This window comes from Hevea brasiliensis, chromosome 5 (genome assembly GCF_030052815.1).
Source record: "Hevea brasiliensis isolate MT/VB/25A 57/8 chromosome 5, ASM3005281v1, whole genome shotgun sequence".
Classification (NCBI taxonomy): domain Eukaryota; kingdom Viridiplantae; phylum Streptophyta; class Magnoliopsida; order Malpighiales; family Euphorbiaceae; genus Hevea; species Hevea brasiliensis.
Window position 1 is genome coordinate 2,110,754 of NC_079497.1, and position 20,402 is coordinate 2,131,155.

At 33.0% G+C, this 20,402-nt stretch overlaps 1 protein-coding gene and 1 pseudogene across 1 annotated transcript; both read left to right on the forward strand.

Annotated features, from left to right (window-relative positions):
- Nucleotides 1-11,796: 11,796 nt before the first annotated feature.
- LOC110659547 (benzyl alcohol O-benzoyltransferase-like) lies at nt 11,797-13,289 on the forward strand (annotated as a pseudogene).
- A 1,420-nt stretch (nt 13,290-14,709) lies between these two features.
- On the forward strand, nt 14,710-17,019 carry LOC110659596 (protein BOLA4, chloroplastic/mitochondrial). The gene is made up of 3 exons (XM_021817560.2): nt 14,710-15,124; nt 15,223-15,290; nt 16,683-17,019. Exons 1-3 carry the CDS (start codon nt 14,774-14,776, stop codon nt 16,834-16,836), a joined length of 573 nt encoding a protein of 190 aa, XP_021673252.2. The 5' UTR covers nt 14,710-14,773; the 3' UTR covers nt 16,837-17,019.
- Nucleotides 17,020-20,402: the final 3,383 nt, after the last annotated feature.

Genomic DNA, 20,402 nt, shown 5'->3' on the forward strand with positions numbered 1-20,402 from the left:
CAGTAATTTTTGCTTTGAAAATCTGGAGGCACTATCTGTATGGTGAGACTTGTGAAATCTTCACTGACCACAAAAGTCTCAAATACATTTTTGACCAACGTGATCTTAATCTTAGGCAAAGGAGATGGGTAGAATTGTTAAAGGATTATGATTGCACCATACAGTATCATCCTGGAAAAGCTAATGTAGTGGCTGATGCTCTAAGCAGGAAGTCTTCTGGTAGTTTAGCCCATATATCTACCAAGATGAGGCCTTTGATTGGTAAATTACATGAGTTGCTAGATCAGGGAGTAGAGTTTGAAATCATAGCTGGATCATTCTTAGCACATTTTCGAGTTAGGCCTATCTTGATTGATCGAATTAAGGCGGCTCAAAAGAGGGATTCTCAGCTGTGTGAGATTATAAATAATATTCATCAAGGCCAAGCTCAAGGATTCATGTTGAATGATGATGGAGTTCTTCGTTATGGCACTAGACTTTGTGTCCCCAATGTTGATGAGTTGAGAAGAGAAATCATGGAGGAGGCACACCATTCTGCTTACACAGTACACCCAGGTTCAACTAAGATGTACCGTGATTTAAGGGAACATTATTGGTGGGGTGGCATGAAGAGGGATGTTGCAGACTTTGTTGCTAAATGTTTGACTTGTCAGCAGGTTTAAGGCGTAACATCGAGACCATCCGGTTACTTCACCATTGCCTATTCCCGAGTGGAAGTGGGAGCATATTGCCATGGACTTTGTTGTGGGTTTACCTAGTACACGAGGTGGTTACAATGCAACTGGGTGATAGTGGATGATTGACAAAATCTGCTCATTTCCTTCCTGTGAAGACTACATATGACTTTGCTAAACTTGCACAGTTGTATATAAATAAGATTGTTAGTCTTCATGGAGTTCCAGTTTCCATTGTCTCTGATCGTGGTACTCAGTTTACTTCTCGATTTTGGAAGAAATTCCAAGAAGCTTTAGGAACACGAGTAGACTTTAGTACTGCTTTTCACCCTCAGACGGATGGACAGTCAGAAAGGACCATACAGACATTAGAGGACATGCTTTGTGCATGCGTTATGGATTTTGGTGGCTGTTGGGATCATCATTTGCCTTTAGTGGAGTTTGCTTATAATAACAGTTATCAGGCAAGTATAGAGATGGCTCCATATGAGGCATTATATGGTCGAAAGTGTAGGTCACCGGTTTGTTGGGATGAAGTTGGAGAAAGAAGGCTTACTAGACCAGAGTTGATACAATTAACTTCAGAGAAGGTTCGACTAATTCGTGATCGACTTTTGACTGCTCAAAGTCGACAGAGAAGTTATGCTGACCCTAAGCGTAAAGATGTAGAATTTATGATTGGTGATCATGTATTTCTGAGAGTTTCCCCTATGAAAGGAATCATGAGGTTTGGCAAGAAAGGGAAGCTTAGCCCTCGTTTTGTTGGTCCATTTGAAATTTTGGAGAGAATTGGAGCAGTTGCTTACCGTTTAGCCCTTCCACCTGGTTTTACACATGTACATCCAGTTTTTCATATTTCTATGCTTAGGAAGTATGTACCAGATCCATCTCATATTTTACAACCTCAAACCATGCAATTTAGGGATGATATGTCATATGAGGAGCAACCAGTAAAGATTTTAGATCGACAAATTAGGAAACTCCGGTCTAAGGAAGTGGCTTTGGTCAAAGTCTTGTGGCACAATCACTCAAGTAGTGAGGCCACATGGGAGGCAGAATCTGAAATACGAGCCAAATATCCTCACTTATTTGATTCTTCAGGTTAGAATTTTGTCTATTTAAATTCGGGGACCGAATTTTTTTAAGGGGGGAAGTATGTGAAAACCCATATACATTTATTATTTATTATTATTTTATTTTAATTAGCTAATAATAATTTAATATATTTATAAAAAATATATTTTTTTATTAGATGGTCTGCTTATTTATTTTTAGATATATATATATATATTATTTTGAAATTAAATATATATCTGTAATCTGAACAACCCAGTTCAATAATAACTCTTATCCCATCCTACACCTAATAGAACTATTGGAATATATATCTACCCTAATCATCTCTTCTGCTAAACTTTGCTCTCAAAACCTGTTTGTCACCTCCTTTTTCTATCAAATACTCTCAACAGAGAAATCCTAAATTTTTACTTCTCACCTTCGATTCTGTTTTCAAGGTAAAAATTCTCATTCTTTATTCAATAATGGGTGAATTTGATTTTATTTTCTTTTCTCGATTTGTTACAATTACTCTATAAATTTATTTTTCTTCTCTTTGACTATTGGTACTGAATTAGATTGATCATAATTGCTGTGAGAAAATATCTTTAAGTTTAGATTATATATATATATATATATATATATATATATATATACATTGAAAGCAATTAGAAGCGTCCTGTTCATCTTCGGCAGAAATTGAAGCGTCAATCCCTGTTCATAATATATATATATATATATATATATATATATATATATATATATATATATATATATATATATATATATATATATACATACTTCGTTGCTACCCCGTCCCATCCCCGTACATTATATATATATATATATAAATATATAAACTACAGACCCCAACCCCGATCATTATATAAATATATATATATATATATATATATATATATATATATATATATATATATATATACTTCAGTGCTTCCCCGTCCCAATACACTTCAGTGCTTCCCCGTCCCATATATATATATATATATATATATATATATATATATATATATATATATATATATAAACAAGAGTTATTATATTTTATTATTATTTGATATTTTTCTTTAATATTTTGGGTGTGTAGGAGATTTGAATATTCAATCAGTCAGTTGAAATTGTCTCTCTTCCATTCAAAATAACTATTGTCTTGGAGATTCCAGGTGAGTGGTAATTATAGTACATGGCACCGTTTTTGTCCCTTTTAAAATTTCTTAGCATTAAGTTTGTTATTAAATGAAATTTTAAATCAATATTTTAACAATGATTTTATATGTGATTTTCTCTAGTTTTATTTTATTATTAAATTTTATTTCGATTTTGATTAAATAATTGATTTTGCTAACTATCTCTGCATTAGACACATTAGGATTCCGGGAACAGGCCTTTAATGTATTTATATTGATTGATATTTGACTATAAAATTTACCGATGTGTTACTGAATTGATTTGAGATTGATTTGATTTTATTGAATTGATTTGAGATTGATTTGATTTTATTGAATTGATTTGAGATTGATTTGATTTTATTGACTCTCTGAAACTATTGAAAAACACTATTGGAATTGCACTATCAGTTATTATTTGCTATCTGAAATTTTTTATTGATTTTGATTGATTTGTACAAATTGATTTTCTGTTTTGAATTGGTAACTGTGCCCAGTATCTGTTTCTGTTATCTGGCCCCGCCGTGTGGACTATCACGGTATTAGGTTGCATTGTTGAGTCATGCATCATTGCAGTTTATGGTTTGCATTAGTATCATATGCATTGATATCTGTGAAGGAGGAGGAAAGTATCTGATATCTGGTAGCGCGCTTACCATCTGACCTTTGGTGATGTGGGGTATCATCACCCTGGTGCACTGTACCATAAAAATTTTTATTGAATGAATTTATTTTATATATATGTTTTATGAAATTATTTTATTAATGATTTTGACAGCATGAGCATGATTTTTATTGAATAGAAAATTTATTGTGAAATTAATCAAGCGTCTGCCTGTTCCTATTCCGTTGTGTGCTATAATTATCATTCACTGAGCATCTAGCTCAAACCACGTTTTCTCATGCATTATCTGTTTTGGATCGGTAGAATTCGGTGATCCAAATATTCAGTCCATTTTCGGAGAGGGACAACTTTGATTTGTTCTCATGGTATGCCCATTCATGTTTTCTCGGGCTAATAATTAGTTTAGTTTATTGAGCAGTTTAAGTTTTTATTGAAATCTGTAGAGACTCATGATTTACCTATGGGATATTTATGATGTTTATTCAGCATTTTGTTTATTTAGATTTTGTCTATTTTTGGGATTAGTAAGTGACAATATATTCATTCAGGATACTCTGATAAGGCTTGCATGATTTAAGAATACTTAAATTATGCGCCGGTCACGGTTCAGAATTTTGGGTCGTGACACATGATTTGGAGCTTGCAGCTATTGTGTTTGCTCTTAAGATCTAGAGACATTATTTGTATGGGGAGAAATGTTACATCTACACAAATCATAAGAGTTTGAAGTATTTGGGCACCAAAAAAGAGTTGAATTTGAGACAGAGGAGATGGTTAGAGTTGATAAAAGACTATGATTGTCTGATAGACTATCAGCAAGGGAAAGCTAATGTTGTAGCTGATGCCCTAAGTCGCAAGACTATGGCAAGTCTACAGGTTACTCCTTTGTCTTTGGTACATGAGTTGAGATCATTACATGCCAGCTTAGAGATTAATGATGAGGGGCAGACAGCAATTGCATGGCATGTACAGCCAGTGTTAATTGATCAGATCAGAATGGCTGCTCAGAACGATGAAAGGTATCAGAAGCTGTTGGAAGAAGTCCGGCAGGGCAAGAAACCAGAGTTCTCAATCAGAGATGATGGTTTACTGCTACACCAGGGCAGAATATGTGTTCCTAATGATATTGATTTGAGGCAGATCATTTTGAAGGAAGCACATGAGTCTCCTTTTGCCATGCACCCTGGTGGTACAAAAATGTATAGAGGGCTAAAGGAGCATTACTGGTGGATGGGTATGAAGAGAGATGTGGCAGAGTTTGTGTCCAAATGCCTAACTTGTCAGCAAGTAAAGGCAGAGCATCAAGTACCAACTGGGTTGTTACATCCACTACCAGTGCCGGAATGGAAATGGGAAAGAATAATGATGGATTTTGTAATGGGACTTCCGCGGACACAGAAGAGTCATGATGCAGTATGGGTCATTGTCGACAGACTGACTAAGTCTGCTCATTTTCTGCCAGTCCGGATGGACTACAGTTTGGACAGATTGGCCAGGTTGTACATTGATGAGATTGTGAGATTGCATGGAGTGCCAATATCCATTGTATCAGACAGAGATCCTAGGTTCACTTCTAGATTCTGGGGTAGTCTTCAGAGAGCCCTAGGAACTAGATTGAACTTCAGTACGGCATTCCACCCACGCAGACGGATGGCGACCGAGAGAGTAATTCAGATCTTGGAGGACATGCTACGGGCTTGTGTGATTGAGTTTGAGGGTAGTTGGGATACACACTTGCCTTTGATTGAGTTTGCTTACAACAACAGCTACCAATCAAGCATTGGGATGCCTCCATATGAAGCTTTGTATGGCAGGAAATGTAGAACCCCGTTGTGCTGGGATGACGTGGGTGAAAGAAAAATGATTGGACCCGAAATTGTTCAACAGACTGAAGAGAAAATCAGGGTAATCAGAGACCGACTTAAAACTGCATCAGACCGTCAAAAGTCCTATGTTGATTTGAAAAGAAGGGATATTGAGTATGCAGTGGGTGAGAAAGTTTTCCTCAAGGTTTCTCCTTGGAAGAGGATTATGAGATTCGGCAGGAAGGGGAAACTAAGTCCTCGTTTTATTGGGCCATATGAGGTATTGGAAAGAGTGGGTCCTTTGGCTTATCGTTTGGCACTACCTCCAGAGTTAGAGAAGATACATAACGTCTTCCATGTGTCGATGTTGAGGAGGTATCGATCAGACCCATCTCATGTACTGCCAGTAGAAGAAATTGAAGTAAATCCAGACCTCACATATGAAGAAGAACCCATAAAGATTATGGCTTATGAGGTGAAGCAGCTACGGAATAAGCAGATACCATTGGTAAAAGTGCTGTGGAACCATCATTCGGGCCAAGAGGCTACTTGGGAATGAGAGGAGGACATGAGGAGACAACACCCACAGCTGTTCAGAGATTGATACCAGGTAAAAATTTCGAGACGAAATTTATTTAAGGGGGGGAGAATTGTAACACCCTCGTTGCATAGCACAGTATATTTCATCGTCTAGGTGACCGGTGTCGGTCCGGACAATTAATGGGATTAGGGCCACACTTAAGACAATTTGAGAAGCCATAAACACAAATAATTAGTAATGTTTAATTAGTTAACTATAAATAAGAAAAACAGAACACAAGAGGTGAAACGAGCCGAGAGTCACAGCGATGAGTGACCTCCTCGGGAACGACTGCGAAGTCATTTTAAACTCAAATTTCGAACCGTAAAAAGTGACGCCGCGATCCTTAAGACCCTTATAGACACAGTGGAAAAAAGAAAATCATGAAAAATAACTGTTAAGCCAGTCAAATAATTAGGTCAGGGAGCCGGAAGTAATATGAAATTATTTGCAAACCGGGATGAACCGGCGAGGGGCAATTTGGTCAATTGACCCCGAGAGCTGACTCCTGACCTAACTGTCAAATAAAATCGGAGAAAAGGAAATTTCGGAATCGACAATTAAATTAAAGAACTAATAGAAAAATAAATAGAAAAAAAAAAGAAAAGAAAAAGAAGATGGAAAAGTCAAAGGTGATGACATCATGAATGATGTCATAAAAGAATTAATTAAATATTTATTAAATTAGATTTTTTTTTGGTCTTCCATAGCAAAATAAATAAAAGAAAACCAAAGAAATAAAAAATTAAAGTTATCTTCTTCAAAAAGAAAAACGTGACTCTCTCTTCCCTCTCCCATAAACCACCATTGTTACACTAGAGAAGCTTGAATCCAAGCTTTCTTTCAACCATTTAAGCCTATTTTGACCCCAACTTGACTTATTAGAACCTGATTTAGTTACTTGAGAAGAAGTTTGATCACAAAAGAAAGAAGAAAAGTAGAGGAAAATTGAAGAATTAGATAGACAAATTCTGCTTACTTAAGGTAAACTAATCCAACTTTTCTTTTTAGTTTATATGATGGATTTAGGGTAGAAATGAATGAGATTATATGAAGAAATTGAAAAATATTGCATGATTAGGAAGAGAGGGAATTTTCAGCCAGCCATGGATGTATGAGTGTGGATGTATTTTAAATGAATTAAAGGTGTTAATAAACTTGCATGAGTATGGTAGTAAGATGAAAAGGCATAAATGTAAGTAATTGTAACAATTAAGTGAGATTAGGGTTTTAATGCTAGGGTTTATGAACCAAAATTTGGAGAAATGCATAAATGGCATGTTTAACCTATTGTGAAATGAAATAATGTTCAATTATGACCAAATAAGTTGTGTGGGAATTGTTGGAATAAAAACCAAATTCGTAGGTCCAATGGTCATGCTGCTGGCAGCATGACCAAACCCACTTTGAAGGACCAAAACTCAAATTTTACAAGTCCAATTGATATGCCATCAATTGGGGATGAAAATAGACATAAAATAGCACAATTTTCATTAAGGAACCATGGCCAAAAACTGACTAAAACTTGGTGAAACAATTGACCAAAATGAAATGAGAGCAGGTTGCCACTGCACCAAACTGACCAAACTGTTCATTTGGTCATAACTCGAGTTAGACAGGTCAAATTGACCTGAAATTTGGCCAGGGGTTAGAGGAGATATAGATCTAAAACTTTCATGAAGAACATCACCCCAAATTATGCCATTAACCCATTCAAATTATTGAGCAAAGTTGAGTTACCAAACCTGCAACTCTGCAGATTTTCATTTGGACAGTAATGTTTGGATGGCTATAACTCTCTCTAGAAAACTCGGATTTAGGCGATTCTTGAAACGATGGAAACCTAAGACATAGTAGAACATTTCATATGAAGAAAGTTAGACCAAATTATGAACTTAAATTGATCAAATTACTGACCAAAGTTGGATCAAAATCTGCCAGAACCCAAAATACCAGTATGAACAGTGCACGTGAACAGTAAATTTATTTTGGCCATAACTTGAGCTACAAAACTCCGATTGAGGTGATCCAAAAATGAGAATACACTTAAGACAATAAGGAACATTTTCTATGAAGGAAGTTTTGTCAAATTCCAACAGTAGATCGACTAATGGAACAGTGCAACTTTGAAGCACTAAAACCGAAAATTGGCAATTTTGCCAAAATGACCTAAGCTTTGAAAAAGTGACCAAAACCAACAAGTTTAATGACCAAAATGTGGTATGTGGGTGAAGTTGGAGTTCCCATATCTATTAATCCTTAAAAAGTCAACAATTTGACTTGAATAGTGTAGTGAATAGTAACCCGAAACACAAAAACTTTGAGAACGTCGAATTTAACGCAATAGAGCTAGTTAAAGTGAAGTTAAATTTATTTTTGGACTTATGTTAAGTTATGGTACTGAAATACTATGAAATTATGTGTTTCAGCTGAAAAAGACTTGGAAGCTCGGAGAGACTAAGTCAAGGCCTAGAGGCTACTCTAGTCAGGTTTGTGCACAATAAATTTATGTAATTGTTTTCCAATTGAAAATTTGAATTGCTATACTTTATGAAATCGCTGTGTTATTTATGAATTGTGTTGCCACTTTGTGACTACAAAAATGACTTTGAAAACTATTTGGGATCTCTCGTAAATTATTGAAAATAATTGTTTTAAATTGATTTTGGATTCACACTTAGCATGACAGTATCACATTTCCTCCTCCATTTATGGGGTTGAGATCGTTTATTTTCCTCCCTCTCTGGCTTGCCAGTTGAGGTTGTAGATCGGATGAGTAATCATTAGCTAGCTAGCCACCTCTCTCATTGATTTTCATTAATGGGGTTGAGATTGCTTTGTCGTGGTGTACAACGCGGCATTGATCGAAAATTTTGTGTCATTGCTTAAGTTGTGTATGACTTGGCAACACTGTGTTTATGAAATTGTTTGACTAAACTGTGTTTAATAGATTATTTGACAAAATGGTGTTATTATGAACTTGGCTATTTGTGAAATGTGATTGAGAAATATTTAAAGTATGTTTGGCAACAAATGATTTATTTATGACATTTTAAATTTTTATTGTGCACCACTGAGTATTTTTATACTTAGCGATGGCTTATTTTGCTGTCGCAGATAAGAGCAAGGAAAAAGCAGCAGAGTGAGCTGCTACTGAGTTGAAGATCACATCAAGCTTTTGTACGGGTATTATTTTATACCCTTGTAGATAATTTTGATGTAAATATGGAAATGTTGTATGTATCAATGTAGTTGAGCAGTTATAAATAAATTGTAATAATATTATTTTGAATTTTCTATGGTAATTTAATATTTGTACATATGAATTTCCTACATTATGTTTTGTTAAAGAAGATATTAAATATTTTGAGATGAGAAACCTTGATTTGTATTGTGAAATTAGTGAAGTGCCTTGAATTGAATTGATTTGAGAATTATTGGTGGTTGGGAGTTGTGAAACATTTTGGGAGTGTTTTTCTTAGGTAATTGAAGAACGGTTTCCTCCAAAAACAAACGGAACTCTGTCAAAATTTTTATAAAATTTGTGGCAAAATTAAAATGGAGAAAAATTTTTACTAGTCTTTAAGTTTTGAATAAATGGTTTTTAATTCTCACTGAAATGCTCACCACTTCCAAAATGTAAGAAAATTGTTTTAAAATCCCTTGTAGGGTACTTAATGAGTTATCGGTAGGTGAAGTTCGGTAGTTCATTAAGTATTATACGGGATCATGTTATGCCTTACAGAGGGATAAGGTGTGACATCAACATCCATGTAGTTTGTAAAACTTAAATAGTTACACATTAAAAAATTACATTTCATAATACAGATGTTTAATACAATATAATCTCCTAATGTGTATAAAATAATATTGTGTCATTTTAAGTCTGGAGCAAAACATCACCCTTTTAACTTCACTCTCTTGCCAGCTCTTTATCATTACTTTTATTACCTACAGAAAGTCAAATAACTCTACGCTAAGTAAATATGCTTAGTGGTACTATAACTTAATGGTGTTATATCATGCAATATGTATGCAAGCCAATTATGCATAATCTCATGAGTAATGTTTCTAATAATTTTATTTAAATAGGACAATATGCAATCCTAGGCAATTTAATATGACATGATATAGCTTTTTAAATACATAAATTTTTGCATGCTCAAATTTATAACATTTACAATTAAAGTGCATAGCAGTTCATGAATACCCTTTTCACATACCTCTTTTCATTTATTTTCTTAGTCCAATAACAATGTCTAGATAATTCAAATGACAAGTATCATTATTATGGCATAAGTAAAGTTATTGTACACAATTTTAATTATTGACTAGTCAATTTTCTCGTGCCACGTATTTATAAACTTGTAATGAGCATACACATTATCAATATTATAAAATTTATTCATTCAGGTCATGCTTACCAATTTTTTCTTTATTCACAACCCATTCATAATCAATATCATTAAAATCACATAATTATATTTTCCAGTCAATTCGAATAAACATATACAATAAATTTAAAATTCTACAAAAAATTATAGAAACAGAATTTTATTTCTATATTCTCCAAAAAGATTTTACTGTTACTATTTTAAAAAAATTTGGCAAATATTATAAATCTGCCCATTGCCATTTCCACCGCCTCAAAAACGAAGGTATCATAAAAATAATAAATTAATATCATAGAAAAAAATAAAATGGAATTACATATTCACACTAAGAATATAACTTTTATTCCTTTAATTTTCTTTATAATTAATAATACTAATATTATTTATTGAAAAATTATATTTATAATTATAATTATATTTATAATTATAAAATTACAAATTTAAATTTTAATCCAAATTAAAAAAAAATATTTTTTAACGAATATATAAAAATTTGTTAGATACAGTGAAGTCGGCACTTCAACAAGCAATTAGTGCTTTTCATTTCATCGGCGTTCTTGTTTTTGTTTTGAGTGCTTTTCATGTCCATCTTTGATTATTTGGAAGTTGCACCAGTGAGCTTACCTACCATGTCTTCCTTTGTAGCAAAAATCCAAAAACATCTAGCTGTTAAAATATAACTATTATACTGCTAAAAAATTAATTATTATATGTATAATAAATATATTTTAATTATTAATTATAGTGATATTAACATTAGATTTCATGTAATTAATAATTTATAAAAATAGAGCACCACATAATTTTAAATTTTAATATCAATAATTAAATACAAATATTGCATAAAAAATAAATGCATAAAATATTTTTTATATACAATAATAATATATTATATTAAAAATATTGAATAAACGTTAAACATTTAATATTTGATTAATAAATAATTATTATATATTATTATTATTAATTAATTCTTAATTTGAAAATATTTCTTAAAAAAATCATAATTTTTTTTTTATTTAATCCGTATCTCCAATGAATTTCTTTGTGCAAAACAGCCAAAAAAGAAAAAATCCTGTGAGAGGTCATTCATGCATGTGACTTGTGGACTTAGTGCAATTATTAGGTGTAATATTGATTATATTGGATTGTTCTTCCCTGATCCGTAATTTATTTAAAACACAAATTATATAGAAAAACTCACTTATTTATATTTTAATTCATATAAAAATTTTTATTTAATAAAATTAATAAATATATAATAAATTTATTATATTCATTATAATAATTAATTATGATGGGATTCATAATGTAAGACTCACTACAATCCAATTATAAAAAACCACCACCATTATATATACATGGATTTTATGATATAAATTTTCCACCCATCCACTAATGTCTCTCCCTCTCTCTTAAATTTGATCTCCTGACCATTCATTCTCTTGGATTCACTTGCTGTTCAGTGTTCACTAGCTATGTCAACTCCACTAACTTCCCCTCGTGTGTTCAAGGTCCACAGGCGTGTCAACCAGAGCTACTCACCCCGGCTATGCCCACGCCTCATGAGTTTAAGCCATTATCCGACATTGATGACCAAGAGAGTCTCCGCTTCCATATTCCATTCTTACATGTTTATCTTCATCACCCCTCTAATATGCAAGGGAAAGACCCTGTTAAAGTCATCAGGGAGGCTCTTGATAAAGCACTTGTCTTTTACTATCCATTTGCTGGTGGGGTTCGAGAAGCGCCTAATCGCAAGATTTTGGTGGAATGCACCGGTGAAGGTATCTTGTTTATAGAGGCTAATGCACATGTTACTCTTGATCAGTCTGGCGACGCACTTCAACCCCTGCTCCCTTACTTGAGGAACTTCTTTTTGACGTCCCTGGCTCACGTGAGACGCTAAACTGCCCTCTCTTGCTAATTTAGGTTTGAGTTATTCCTTGCTGGCTAAATCTATATGGGTATATTTGGTTTTGTTAAACAAAGCCATATCTTGATCATTTTATTATTTAAATTAATTCTCAGGTAACACGTTTTAGGTGCAGCGGTTTTGTTTTTGCCCTTCGTATGAACCACACCACGAGTGATGCATTTTGGTATGGTCCAATTCATGTCAGCTGTGGCCGAGATGGCTAGGGGGGGAACGAGCCCCTTCCATCCTCCCGGTGTGGGAAAGACATGTACTTAGTGCGAGGAATCCACCTCGTGTCACATGCTTACATCGTGAATATGATGAGGTTGAAGACAATAATAGGACTAGCATTGCAAGAATTCCATTTCCACTTCATGACATGGTTGACGAGTCATTTTTTATTCGACCAACTCCATTGTCTGCTCTTTGAAGATTTGCCCACCTCCATGGATGCGCTACTTTTCAAATATTAACTGCAAGTTTATGGAAATGTCAAACAATCGCACTCCAGCCAGACCCTAAGCAAGAGATGCGCATAATATGTCTTAACAATGTGCACAAAAAATTCAATCATTCTTTATTACTAGAAGGGTATTACGGTAATGGATTTGCACTGTCGACTGCTGTGACAACAGCTGGAGAACTCACTCAAAATCTGATTGATTATGCATTAGAATTGGCGAGGAAGGCTACCACGAATATGAACAGAGAGTATCTACAATCGGTGGCCAATCTAATGGTGATTAAGGGTAGGCCTCATTTTCACGTGGAGGGAAGTTACGTGATGTCGGATGTGAGACCTGCGAGATTCAGAGAGGTGGATTTTGGATGGGCCAAAGCTATGTATGGTGGGCTTGTGGAAGCCATCCCCATTGTCGCAAGCTTTTATGTACCGTTTGAAAATAAGAAAGATGAAGATGGAATTGTGTTCCCAGTTTGCTTGCCAGCCCAAGCAATGGAGAGATTTGCAAAGGAGCTAAACAATTTGCTGGAGGGCCATCCAATATTCATGGTGTCATCATTGGGTCCTCACACATAATGTCTGCTTTATAAGCTCAGGTGTTGCTGTTTGAAAATCAATTCGTGGAAAGGCTTTGTATTGATAAGCAGAGTGAATTTACATTTGTGTGAGTGAAACCTCTGCTTTAATTTAATATTAGGGTAAATTAATATTTAATTCATATATTTTAACTAAATTAATTATTTAATTTTTATATTATAAAAAATACATTATTTAATTCATATATTTTACTTTAATTAAACTGTTTAGTTTCTTTATCAATTTTTTCGTTAGTCAATACTGATTAAACTATTATTGAATACTTCTATTTTAGTGAAACTAATTAATTAGTTCTTATATTTTACAGAAATATATTAGTTAGTTCCTCTAATTTTACTTTATTAACTATTTAGTTCCATAATTATTTTTTATACCTAAGCTATCATAATCTCTCTCTCTCTCTCTCTCTCTCTCTCTCTCTCTCTCTCTCTCTCTCTCTCTCTCTATATATATATATATATATATATATATATATATATATATATATATATTCCTCCTCTTTCCCTCATTATTTATTTGTTTTCATCTGTCGATAAAAATGATACAAACTATTTATATAAAAAATTTAATTAATTTTCTCAAATTTATAAATAATTAAAGAAAATTATTTTTAGTAGATAAAACACAAAAATTATATTCAATGAATTGAAAATTAAAAAAAAATATAAATTCAAATTTAGTCTCCACATAGTAAAATTTATATTTTTATCTAATAATATATTTTTTAAAATACTATATTTTTTAAAATACTATATTTTTTAAAATATATGAACCAACTAATTAATTTTACTAAAATAAAAGGACTAAATAATTTTTTTTCAAAATATAGGGATTAATTAATTAATTTTCTTAAAGTAAATGAATTAAATAGCAGTTTAAATAATATAAATAATAAAAAATTTAATAAAAAAATTAAATAGTTTAATAAAAATAAAATATATATACTAAATAGTATATTTTTTATAATATAAAGATCAAATATTTAGTTTTATTAAAATTTGTAGTATGTATATGAGAGTCTCCAAGAGGACATGGACATTCTACTAGTATAGGTTTGAGATTTTGTCAAATTTTTCATGTGTGAATTGATTAGAGTTAAATTTAGTGTGCAAAAAGTTAATTTGATAATACCCTTTATTAGAGTCGCAATTGAAATCAAACCGATTTAATGTGAAAATAAAACTGATTAAACTTAAATTGGTTGAAATTAAATTTGAATTGAATTAAAATTGATTGATATGATTTTAAGTTAAAATTAAATTTAAAAAAAATTAATAATATTTAATCATTTAATTTTATTAAATATTGATCGAATCTGAATCGAAACTTAAGCCGAAACTAAAAAATTCTTCATTGATAAATTCTATATTGATCATAAGATTTGTTTAGTTGAGGTATCCCAGCCCAACTGCACACCTTTCAATCTTTCATCGCCTCAACTCGAACAAGAAAATTTTCTTGCGAGAAACGACTGCAAATGGCAAAGACTCTAATGTGGCGACCGTATGTTCTCTCCTCCACACGCCCCCATCGCCGTCACTCTCTACTCCATCACCAAGCTCTCCCTTCGTCATCATCCCTTCCCCAACCCCCGAAACGACTCTTCTTTTCACACTACGCAATCCTTCCGAAGAAAACCGAAACAAACTTCTTGTTTTGGTCTTGCACCCATGACAGAAAAACAAAGCTCCAAATTGAGAGCGATGGCTATAAGTTATCAAAATTAGGGTTTGGTTTCGTGGGTAACCGTAGATTCACTGTTAGAGCCACGAACGTCAATGATGCCGGGTCTATTGACTCGCCTCTCATGCAATCCATGGAAAAAAAGGTAACTTCAAAAGTTGGGATATTTTCTTCCCCACTTTCACTTCGTCTTGGATGGAAATATAGCTGTAATTTAACTTAATTTTGATTTGGCTGCTACAGATTAAGGAGGAACTAAATGCAGAATCAGTCACTGTGAAAGATGCATATGGGGATGGTCGGCATGTCAGGTAAGCTTAGATTTTTCCTGAAGTTGTCTTTTTATTTTAATATTGGTTGGGTTTCAGGATTGAATCTTTGATCTCTGCATTCCTGCATAGGATACTTCTACTCAACCATTGAATTATTAGTCCAATAATTCTGAAGTTGCTTAATATATAGATAAATTTGCGACATTCATTCAAATGATGTACTCTTATCATTATTCCTACTGAATAGCCAAGACTTTAGTCTCGTTAATTTTGTATATGGCAGCAGAGTTTCATCCAATTCTGTCTTATATACATCTTATGCTGGTTGCTTTTTCTCTGGTACGTGTAGAAGGCAACAAATTAGAGTCTCTGATGCACTTTGTCAATAGTGCTCCAGTGCTGTACGTTGCCAATAGCAATTTGCGAGCTGTGATTCTAGCATTGCCTGTTATCTTATTAGGTTTATGCATTCAGATGCTCCCACATTCGATTTATGTGCATTACATCATAAATATTCAGTTGACAATGCCAATATTGATGGATTGGGCTGCTCCAGGAAACTTTATTGAAACCTTGAAGAAATTAAGATGAATGAATTGTGCTATTTAGTAGTATTTAGCAATGCTAGAACGCTTATCTGATTGGATATATTTGTTATTTACAGCAATACATATTGGTGAAGGAGTTAATAATTAGCTATAATTATATTGCAACCAGTAAGTTCTATTATCAACCATATTACAGTATTACTTCTGAGATTAAATAAGCAACAGAATCAGATAATCATAGACAATTTGTGTTAATTGGTAAACTTTCCCTGTGTATGAACTAAAGGACAATTCTTTGATGAGGTCAGTGCACATAGTAGTAAATTGTGGTGTTTCCCAGCTTATGAGCTAATGAAAATTCCCTGATAAGCTGGTAAAGAAAATGTCAGAGGAATTAAATTAATGGTCTAGCATGTGTCAGGATTGTAGATCCCTGCACTTCACAAAGTTAACTACCCTGAGATTTGCAAGCCTAGTAGATTATTTTGGTGCATTTTTTGCCTGTTCAACTAAATCCCTTAATATGCTGCTGATTTTACTTTAGATGCTTCTTAACTATTGAAAAGCCTTATTCTACAAGTTTCCTGATTCTTTTTTTTTTTGTTTTTTCCCAGTTCACATGCAGTGTTTCGGCTAAGATTTGAGAAGTTCTTTAACCCAAATTTGGCTCCGTGATAGTGCTCTTTTTTACATGATTCGTGTTGTGCTGACATTTCTAGGCTAATAATGTTTCCATAAATCATAATTTTATTTGCAATATATGTGGCACACAGCTCTATTGCATGTTCAATTGCGTTTGGCTTGAAAAGGTCTTTCCTTCCCCCACCCCTCCCCTCGCACACCTTCCCAACCAAAATTGACCTCATTTACTGTTTGTATGCAGTGTTGATGTTATCTCTTCAGCCTTTGAAGGACAGTCAGCCGTGAATAGACAGAGGATGGTTTATAAAGCCATATGGGAGGAGCTTCAGAGCACAGTGCATGCAGTTGATCAGATGACTACCAAGACCCCTGCTGAAGCAGCAGCCCAGAAGTGATTAAAAATTTACCTCTACGTCAATTTAGAGGCAAATATTCTCTATTGAGTTTTCTTGTAGAAGAACAAATTTATATTCCATTTTCTCTGAGTTGCTCTTGGTAGAATTCTATCAATGGTGATAAGACATTACTTATTACTGTTACATTGCTAGTCTATTTTTATGGAGCATCTGTTTCCGTTCTTTTCCCCTTCTTTTTCAGAATGTTGAATGTTGATGGATTTTTATGTGAGCTTGAGACCATATGTGCAGCACATCCTGCTGTATGATTTTTGGTGTTGCGAATGACAAATTTGCATATTCTTGCAACTGCAACAAATTAGGTAGGGAAAATTACAAAAGGGTACCATGTGGTTTGACCCTTTTTCAATTAAGGTAATGTGATTTGATTTGTGATACATAGATATATGTGGTTTTCTGCCATTAGTAAATTGAGCCTTCTTATTTTAATATCGTCAAATATTGCTAATATGACATTAAATATTTAATTACAAAATTTTTTTAATTATAATTGTGAATTTTACTTAAACTAAAAATAAAATTGATCTCCTCACCCTCTTAATCATGCTCCTTCCAGAAAGATCCCCCTCCCCTACTTGCTTCTTTTCTATTGTTTTTGTCCTCTCTCTAGATTTTCTATCACCGCATTGAATTTTCACAAACACTATTCTTTTTTCAATCTCATTTTTGCATGGGTTTGAAGGAAGTAACGGTGTTCTTAGAATCCTGAAATGTTAACTAAATATAATCGCTGGAATTTCCAACTTACAGCAACTTGCGGCACAATTTAATCTATTCAAGAAAACAAATCATTCTTAAGCATTTAATCAAACACTTTACAGCCACACCCCAATTAGTAATCAAAACTTTACAAGAAAAAAAAAAAGTTAAATTCCAGATTCTCTGTATTAATAAACTAGCAATTTTAAATACTGACATCACATGCAAACATAAATTTAATTTAAGAATAGTTAAAGGTGAACATAATTAGTTCTTCAGTTGACTAAATATTCCAATGAAAAGAGAACTGTAAATGCAACAAGTCAGAAACCAAGTACAAAGAGAAGTGAAGACCGAAATACCTGTAAAACCGGCTTTCATTTCCCCATTGTTTCAGTCCCCATCTTCTAAAAACATAGGGCTGATGATCACCTTTGATCAAAGGGTCTTTAATTTGTTGGAATACAAATCCTACACAATTAACACTTTCACTGTTGATTAGCTAATTAAGCAGCACTTGTTTCTTCAAAGAATATATACATATATTATGAAGAAACAAACCAACTCTAAAGATTCAATTGCAGTTGAAACTATTATCAGGAAAAACATATTTAAATATACTAATTAGAGAATATTAAAATTTTATTTCAGAATTAATAATAATATTAAAAAAAAAAAGCGCGTTTTCAGAAACTCAATGCATAACTGCGGTTTGCTAAGTACGAACAACAATGCCAATATAGAAGCATAATATTTAGTTGGGTGAAATGAAGAAAGAGTCAACCTTTGTAGAAGTTGATGTTGATGATCCACAAAATGAAAGAACAAATTGTGCTCTATAGGAAATTCTTGTTTATTATCATGGATTTAAGATATAAGTATAAAGAATTAATGTATTTAACAGATAGATCCCATCATGTATCTTATATTTTAAGTTATAATAGACGAGTTTAAACAAGAAATATATATATATATATATATATATATATACATATATATATATATATATATATATATATATATATAGATATGTTATCCCAGGTGGAAGCGTGGGTGAGATGAAATCTATCCCTTGTTGAAAACGTAACTTTTAGTGGCCTCCTCACTTCCTTGAAACTTCTTTTACAACAATTCATCAGTCTTTCTTTAACCTATCGCATTACATGAACGCACCATTTGCCTTCTGAACTAACCAACACTTACGATTTTTATATATATTTTGGACAAATTTCCACTTGTTGAACTTACTTACCCAGCTTTTCCTCTCTTTCTTTTTCTATACATCTCTTTCCTTTGATTTTATTTCCTTTTTTACTTTATCTTTTATAATATATAAATATGAATCAACCAGGAAATGTGGATGTAACTTTCATCAAAGGATAAATTGATTTTTATTTTGGATATTTTAGATTATTTTGCCTTATTTGGAATACCAGCAAATGTATATCAATACAAGATATTAAGTAATTTTCCAAATTCATCTAAACTTAGAGGATAAGAGTGAGGCAATGAGAAAATTAATGGCTTCATGCTTGATTTTTATTTCTTTAAAAATGATTTTTTTTTCTCAAGTTAAAAAGAAATTGAATTCACATTTCTGAGGATTTGATCCAAAATCGTTCAGAGTGGAAAAAGCGAATTCATATAGCCGACCCCAAATTTTTGGGATAAAGTTTGAGTTGAGTTGAGTTGAGTTGTAAAAAGAAATTGAATTCATTTACTCAAAACATTAGAATCGATAAAAAAAATTAATTAAATTAAATTCTTGTAATATAATATGGAATGATGAAGCATTTAGCATTACAAAATCTGTTTGCAAGTGTGGTGGTAGACCAGGCTGATAGAGAGAAAAGATTCATAATTTCATATACCGATTTGAGTTTATAGTAGTTGATGAGTCCTCATTCCAACAGCCAATGCAAAACACATAATAATACATGGTTTTGCTAATTGATCTCTGTAACCCTTTAATAATACTGTTCAGTTAGAGAAAAAACAACCCTATATTGCCTCTAGTCAGTAATGATGATTATTATATGGTCTGCCCTCATTTAATTTTCTCAATATCATTACAAATCAATTCATATATATCATCATCATCTTCTTCTTCTTGATTTTACTAGAATTTCTGCATTATTGATGGATATTCACATCGCATCATGATATAGTTGTTGCTTTGTTGACAACTACATTGTGATGGAATAAGCCAACAAGTACACTGAAGGCACTGTAACATATACTTTTATTTATTGAACAAGATAGAAGAAAATACATCTAATAATGAAAAATCAAGGAAAAAAAAAAGTTTGAATTCTAGAATCACAAAACCCTGTGTTTCCTTTCCCACACACACTAATATTATCATTCATGCGTGCATAAAATTATATTAATACAGAAAGAAACTCATTTACCAACTGAGCGAATACATGATCACAGTCTCTCTAATTAAGGTCTTGCAAACTCTTGGAATACTCATGGAAAGACACCATCACCACCATCCTTCGCTGGAGCGTCCGGACCTTTATCATATCCTCCGTAGTCATTGTGTCTCTTTGATGGCGCTGAAGGTGGAATGGGAGAGCCTTTAGGGAGGAGACTAAAAGTAGTAGGTGGAAAAACATGCATGACATCATTGGTTTCTTGATGGGGCCTTGAGCTATGAATTCTATATATTGCTCCATTGGTGGTAGAGGCGAAGGCAATTATGAAGAGAAACAAGAGAAAAATGGTCACAAACACATTGTTATGCTTGGTAGCCATGAGAGAGAGAGAGAGAAGAAAAATAATGAAAATTTTAGGTGTTCTCTTGTGCTATAGGCTCATATCTATATATTGTTTATTAGAGG

Coding starts and splice junctions, on each gene's coding strand:
- LOC110659596 (XM_021817560.2), top strand. CDS start 14,774: ATGGCAAAGACTCTAATGTGGCGACCGTATGTTCTCTCCTCCACACGC. Junction 15,125..15,222: donor TGCAATCCATGGAAAAAAAG/GTAACTTCAAAA, acceptor TGGCTGCTACAG/ATTAAGGAGGAACTAAATGC. Junction 15,291..16,682: donor GGGGATGGTCGGCATGTCAG/GTAAGCTTAGAT, acceptor GTTTGTATGCAG/TGTTGATGTTATCTCTTCAG.